At 40.1% G+C, this 7021-nt stretch overlaps 1 protein-coding gene across 4 annotated transcripts in view; it reads right to left on the bottom strand.

The window, feature by feature from the left end:
* Positions 1-648: 648 nt before the first annotated feature.
* Positions 649-7021, bottom strand: part of ADCYAP1R1 (ADCYAP receptor type I) — a 118131-nt gene continuing 111758 nt past the window's right edge. For 2 of the 4 annotated variants that reach the window (XM_026843437.1, XM_026843439.1), the window contains one exon: positions 649-944. In XM_026843437.1, the coding sequence (XP_026699238.1) occupies positions 735-944 (210 nt within the window). In that variant the 3' untranslated portion in view covers positions 649-734. The remainder of the gene's footprint in view (positions 945-7021) is intronic. The other 2 variants (XM_026843438.1, XM_026843441.1) reach the window with 1 other exon arrangement.

Raw genomic sequence — 7021 nt, 5'->3', positions numbered from 1 at the left:
GGAAAGGAAAGGAAAGGAAAGGAAAGGAAAGGAAAGGAAAGGAAAGGAAAGGAAAGGAAAGGAAAGGAAAGGAAAGGAAAGGAAAGGAAAGGAAAGGAAAGGAAAGGAAAGGAAAGGAAAGGAAAGGAAAGGAAAGGAAAGGAAAGGAAAGGAAAGGAAAGGAAAGGAAAGGAAAGGAAAGGAAAGGAAAGGAAAGGAAAGGAAAGGAAAGGAAAGGAAAGGAAAGGAAAGGAAAGGAAAGGAAAGGAAAGGAAAGGAAAGGAAAGGAAAGGAAAGGAAAGGAAAGGAAAGGAAAGGAAAGGAAAGGAAAGGAAAGGAAAGGAAAGGAAAGGAAAGGAAAGGAAAGGAAAGGAAAGGAAAGGAAAGGAAAGGAAAGGAAAGGAAAGGAAAGGAAAGGAAAGGAAAGGAAAGGAAAGGAAAGGAAAGGAAAGGAAAGGAAAGGAAAGGAAAGGAAAGGAAAGGAAAGGAAAGGAAAGGAAAGGAAAGGAAAGGAAAGGAAAGGAAAGGAAAGGAAAGGAAAGGAAAGGAAAGGAAAGGAAAGGAAAGGAAAGGAAAGGGAAGGGAAGGAAAGGAAAGGAAAGGAAAGGAAAGGAAAGGAAAGGAAAGGAAAGGAAAGGAAAGGAAAGGAAAGGAAAGGAAAGGAAAGGACCTACACCACCACCAAAACTATGATTTTATATTTTTTCTTTTTAAAGGGATGGTTTTTGGTTTGCTTGTTGATTGATTTGTTTTCCTTAGCTGCTCATGTCGCTAGGTTCTCCGCATTTATGCTGGACATCCGAATCTGAGAGCTGCTCTTGCTCAGAATGGAGAGTTGTGTCCCCCCGTTCACTCCGCTGCTCGCTAGAGAAGGATGACGATGTTTGAAATCCACAGCAAAATACCGGTTGACTTTCCAGCTCCTCCATTTTCTCTTTATTTCTGATTGCACCTTTAGGGAGAAACTTCAAAAGGTCATTTTTTATGTACTTAGCTGCTTGAGGACATGCTGATAAATTATCAAGATTAGAAAAAAACCCGATAATTTGACAGAACTGTTTTTAAGACTATTATTAAATTCCTTGTTTCAGCAAAATCTGAAGTGACTTCTCCATGTCAGAAAGAGGTCCAAGCATGCAGTGGGAACAACAGCTCAGGTTCTGACTCTGGGTTCAGATAATTTGGGTTCAGCCCAGAGGTGCATAGAAGACCTCTTCAACACCAACTCCAACATGGTTCTCAGCTGGCTTCTTGGAAAAAAAAATATCTTGTTTACATCAATGGCCAGTACCAAATACATAACAAGGAACCAAAGAAACCAGCAATCAAAAGGTACTAGACAGTAATGAAATAACCTGTCCACACAGGCAACTTCTTTCTCACCCACCATTAATGGATGCATGTTTATTGAAAACTTTGCCTCCTGCTTTCCTATCACCTCTAAGCAGACAACAGCTTTTGGTTTAACATACATCTGTGATACCCTCTTTTCCCCTAGATGTTTTCATGGACACTCACAGTAAATCACAAGGAGTAAAACAACCCATGGTCAGAAGTTCAACTGGAAAGTAAGTAAATAGTTCTATAGCTTTTCTGCTTTTCATTCATCACCACTTTCCTGGAAATCTTGCTAGGTGTGCATGTGTGTACATACATACATAAAATAGTAAGGATTTAATATAAGGAATATCACACTAACTCAGACCAATTTTTACTTGGTCTATTACTCATTACTGACAGTAACTTGTAGCATATTTCTGAATGAAATAATGTAAGAACAAGGAAATATGTAGATATATTTTCCCAATATATTTTTCCAATCTTCAATAAGCTGCTGTGTCAGAGATGTTCTTCTCGTCCTTAAAAGTTATTGCTAGATTTTCCTAGACAAATCTAGGAAATTCTAGACAAATTCCTTTCCATTTGTCAAAATGGATCAGCATATGCCCAAATGCCAAAGAAGTTCTTCAACTGTATGAACATGAACTTCAGGGAGGAAAAATCCAACTGAAAATTTTACATTCTTCTTCTAGTACTCTAAATTTCTATTTTTTTTTGTTAAAGTATAGATAGATAGATATAAATAGAATATGGAGATATATTTAATCTGTAAAAGGAAAACAGTGTTTGTATCTGTAACAGTGTAATATATCAAAGGTGAACACTTTCTTATTCTAAGTAATTTAGTGAAGGCACAAGACATTCTCTAATGTCATGAGGTAAAATGTTTTTAATTAATCTGGTTGTGTTAGTTTGGTTAGGAACGACCACTCCACTCCCCCAAGGGGTTACAGGAAATCTGACACACTGTGCATGTTAACTTGGAGGGTGTTTATTTCCAGATTAGTTTTTAACAAGACTTTATGGCTATTCTATTAGCATTTATGGAAGATAATAGATGAAACAACAGTTGTAGGTGGGAGAGGCATCTTGTAATGCCAGCTGGAGTAATATGAATGCAGCCACTAATTCCAGCAAGGTATGGTCCAGAAATCACCTTCTGAGCTACTTGGGATGGATCTATGAATACCGTTTTAGCAGATTTGTGGGACCTTTAACAGTCACCTTGACTAAGCCCATGAGCAAATATGATCTACAAGTTTGTTTGATGAACTTGGAGAGTGTTAAGGTTATCTGAGGAGTCACTTGGATCAAGGAGTTAGAGACCTTTTGTACAAGAGACCAGCTATTGCACACTATATGTGAAAAGGCATAGAAAACCTACTGCACTAAAACTGGTATAAATAGTCTCAGCCTCCTTGAAAAGAAAAAAAGAAGGTGATTTTAGGAGAAGTCTTCTGTTGGACTGCATAATAGATATCTATCAGTGGAGGAAAGAATGGATGGACTATAGGTATTCCTCTTAAGGCAGGCTTGAGGAGGAAGCCTTTTTCCATTAATTCAGAAAACAGTTATCTCAGGTATTCAGTCTGATAAACAAAGACAAGGGAATTTCAATTTGCAGATCAGAACGGGTGAAGTGGGAAAAACCCTAAATGTGGGAAACTGACACTATCAGCCACAGCAGCAGTTGCCATGTGCTAAGAGGAGTGTGAGGGTTGCAAGCTACCTGGTGGGTATTTGAGGGGGTTTCTGGGCATCCAACACCCTTGGGCTGGGTGTGTGGAGGGACCCACTGGAAGGTGGCAGGTCTCACAAGAGGAGTAGGAAACAGTTGGTTGGTGCCAGCTGTCCCCATGGCAGGTCAAACCGTGGGAAGCTGCATTTAACTGGCTCCTGGGGAGCACCAACAACCAGGAGTGCAAACAGGGTTTGGGGTCTTTTGGGAGTGGCATCAGCAACAGGACATGACATCTGTTAGGAACAGCATCAGCAGTTTGTGTGGCAGTTCACGCAGGAAGGGCTGTGCACTCTGCCAGTTGTTGGGCTGCTGCCTGTTCTGCTCACCTGCAGGCCTAGGCTGTAGTCCCAATGGTCACCCAAGATAGCTGATGGCTCTGCAAGCCCACCAAGAAGCTTGAGGTCTCCAGAGAATTAGAAGGGTTTATCAGGCAGCGCTTTGAGGTTGTTGGAACCATGGTGGTAGAGATCAGGCAAGAGCTACTTTCTGCAGCAGACAGGAATCAGCTACCTGGCCAGGCTAGCCTGGGAAGAGTGGAGGCAGCCGTCCAGACAGAGTGGATGGAAAGACTGTAACCCATCATCCTGGGTGGCTGCACCCACTCAAGGTGGGCTATGGTGGAATTACTCAGGCAGCAGGTGGAGGAGCTGCAGGAGGAAGTTAGCAGGCTGCACTATATGAGAGAGAGTAAACAAGAAATAGATAATTATCTGAGACTTTGCAAGAAGAGATATTAGGGCCCCGTGGCACTGATCTCCAAGGACTACCAAAAAAGATCTTCAACGATGAACAGGCAGCACCTTGGAGAAGGGCGCACCATGGCCTCTGGTGACCCATGGGAGAAGGTTATCACTTCACTCTCCTTCTTATGCATCAACCAGCAATAGATATTAAGCCTTGTCAGTGGTTGAAACCAATGAGCAATATACACAGGGAGAAACTGCACCAGCAGCACATACTAAAAGCTGCAAGAGGGAGCAGCAAGTGCTGAGAGGCACTGGGACAGCCAGCTGCCTGCTTGATATACAGTCAAGTGAACTTTGCTGCTTGTTGGAAGTCAAGATCAGGATGTTACAGAGAGATTGAAACAACTAGTTAAAATCACAGACTACTATCCTATACTTCTTTTCCACATGGGCACCAATGACACAGCAAAGCAAAGACTGGGCAAGATTAAGCAGAATTTGAGTCCTGGAGGTGCAAGCAAAAGGGACAGATGCCTAAGTGATCTTCTCTGTCTTTCCAGTCAGAGATAGGGGTGCAGGCAGAAGTTGATGCATTGTGCAGATCTATACCTGGCTTCATGGCTGGTGTAATTGCCTGGGTTTTGTTTTCTACAATCATAGGAGATTCTTCAATGAATACAGCCTATGGGGAGAGATGGGATACATCTACCTAGAAGAGGCAGGAGAATATTTATTAGCATATTGGCTGACTTAGTGAATCATGCTTTAAACTAATGAATTTGGGGGGCAGTGTCCAAAGCTATAACATCTGCATATTCATAAGCCGCAGGTTGGATGAGTTCACCTACCAGAGTAGTGAGGAATTCTCCCCCAACCCTCTCCAAAGGCAAGAATCCTAAGTACAGTCATCTCAAGTTTGTGTATACCAATGGGTGTGGTCTGGGCAGCAAACAGGAGAAACTGGAGCTCCCTCCCAGTCAGAGAGTTATGATATTATAGAAAACACAGAAACTTGGTGGGAAAACTCACATGACTGTAAGACCACAATGGATGGCTACAAACTCTTTTGGGAAGATAGGAAGAGAAGAGGTGTAGTTGCACTTCATATAAAACAGAAATTTCAGTGTATTGAAGTGAGTAATGGAGACCACAACAGATCTATTGAATACCTTGGGATCAAGTTTAGATGAATTGTCACCAAGAAGGATCCTTTGTTAGGTATCTGTTACTGACCTCTCAGTCAGGATGATGAGGCTAACCCCTTACTTCAGGTGCTTAAAGAAGTTTCAGGACAACAGAACCTGGTTCTCATGGGTGACTTAAATTACCCAGACATTTGTTGGTAAAACAACACAGTGGTAAGCAAGTCCTCCACCAGGTTTCTGGAGTGTACTGAGGATTGTTCCTGCTACAGATGCTGGACATGCCAACTAGGAACAGCTCATTGCTATTCACTTGAAAGGAGACTGTAGTGAGGTGGGTGTCAGTCTGTTCTCACAAGTAGTAGGTGATAGAATAAGAGGAAATGGCCTCAAGTTTTGCTGGGGGAGGTTTAGATTGGATATTAGGAAAAAAATCTTCACTGAAAGGGTTGTCAAGCATTGGAACAGGCTGTCCAGGGAAGTGGTTGAGTCACCATCCCTGGAAGTGTTTCAAAGAGGTGTTGACATGGTTCTTAGGGACATGGTTTAGCAGTGGACTTGGCAGTGTTCTGTTAACAGTTGGAATTGATAATCTTTAAGGTCTTTTTTGAACCTAAATGATTTTATGATTGTATGATTGCTAGATTTACTGCTCACAAACCAAGAAGACTTGCTTGACAACATAACTTATCAATGGTAGTTTTGGATACAGTGATCATAACATTGTGGAGTTTAAGATCCTTCTGAGCACACTGAAAACGAGTAGCAGGACAAAGACTCTGGATTTTAGAAGAGGCAATTTCAATAAACTCAGAGCCCAACTGTGAAAGTTTCCATGGGAAGTCTCCATGAAGGATAAAGAAGCTTGTGAGTGCTGGGAAGAAGGCTCAAGAAGAACCTCCTGGAAGAACAGTCTATCCCCCACAAAGGGAAAGGAAGAAGGCAGAACAAAAGACCAGGTATGAACTTCTGCTTAAAAGCCAAAAAAGAAGTATACTAGCTATGAAAAGGCAGCCAAATACCCATAAAGGACTACAAGAACGTTGCTAGGGCATGCAGAGGTGCAGTCAAGAAGATTAAGGCTCAGCTAGAAATGAAAATGGCCAAAAAAAGTCAAGAAGCAGAAAAGGTTCATCAGATATGTGAACAGTAAGCAGAAACACAAGTAAATTGCTAAACAGAACAGGGAAACTAGTCAATAATAATGCTGACAAAAGCAGAGGTTCTCAATATCTTCTTTGCCTCTGTCTTTACTGGTTCAGCTGTACCCCAAGTCAAAGGACCAAGTAGCTACAACACATGTGCCCATCCAACAGTAGTGGAGGAAGGGCTGGTCTGTGGCACCTTGTAGCAGCTCAACCTACATAAGTTTATGGGCCCAGATGGAATTTACCCCAAGGTGTTAAAAGAAGTGGTTGACATTGTTTCATGGCCACTGTCTACAATAGTTGAAAAGTCATTGAGATCAGGGGATATTGCTGATGACTGCAAGAGGGCAAATATCATAGTAATCAACAAGCAGGGCTCAAAAGAGGATCCTTTTCTTTTTTTTCCTTTTCTTTTCTTTTCTTTTCTTTTCTTTTCTTTTCTTTTCTTTTCTTTTCTTTTCTTTTCTTTTCTTTTCTTTTCTTTTCTTTTCTTTTCTTTTCTTTTCTTTTCTTTTCTTTTCTTTTCTTTTCTTTTCTTTTCTTTTCTTTTCTTTTCTTTTCTTTTCTTTTCTTTTCTTTTCTTTTCTTTTCTTTTCTTTTCTTTTCTTTTCTTTTCTTTTCTTTTCTTTTCTTTTCTTTTCTTTTCTTTTCTTTTCTTTTCTTTTCTTTTCTTTTCTTTTCTTTTCTTTTCTTTTCTTTTCTTTTCTTTTCTTTTCTTTTCTTTTCTTTTCTTTTCTTTTCTTTTCTTTTCTTTTCTTTTCTTTTCTTTTCTTTTCTTTTCTTTTCTTTTCTTTTCTTTTCTTTTCTTTTCTTTTCTTTTCTTTTCTTTTCTTTTCTTTTCTTTTCTTTTCTTTTCTTTTCTTTTCTTTTCTTTTCTTTTCTTTTCTTTTCTTTTCTTTTCTTTTCTTTTCTTTTCTTTTCTTTTCTTTTCTTTTCTTTTCTTTTCTTTTCTTTTCTTTTCTTTTCTTTTCTTTTCTTTTCTTT

The sequence above is a fragment of the Athene cunicularia genome, assembly GCF_003259725.1.
Source record: "Athene cunicularia isolate RWA chromosome 2 unlocalized genomic scaffold, athCun1 chr2_part1, whole genome shotgun sequence".
Taxonomy (NCBI): Eukaryota; Metazoa; Chordata; class Aves; order Strigiformes; family Strigidae; genus Athene; species Athene cunicularia.
This window is presented reverse-complemented; position numbering and strand designations above follow the sequence as displayed.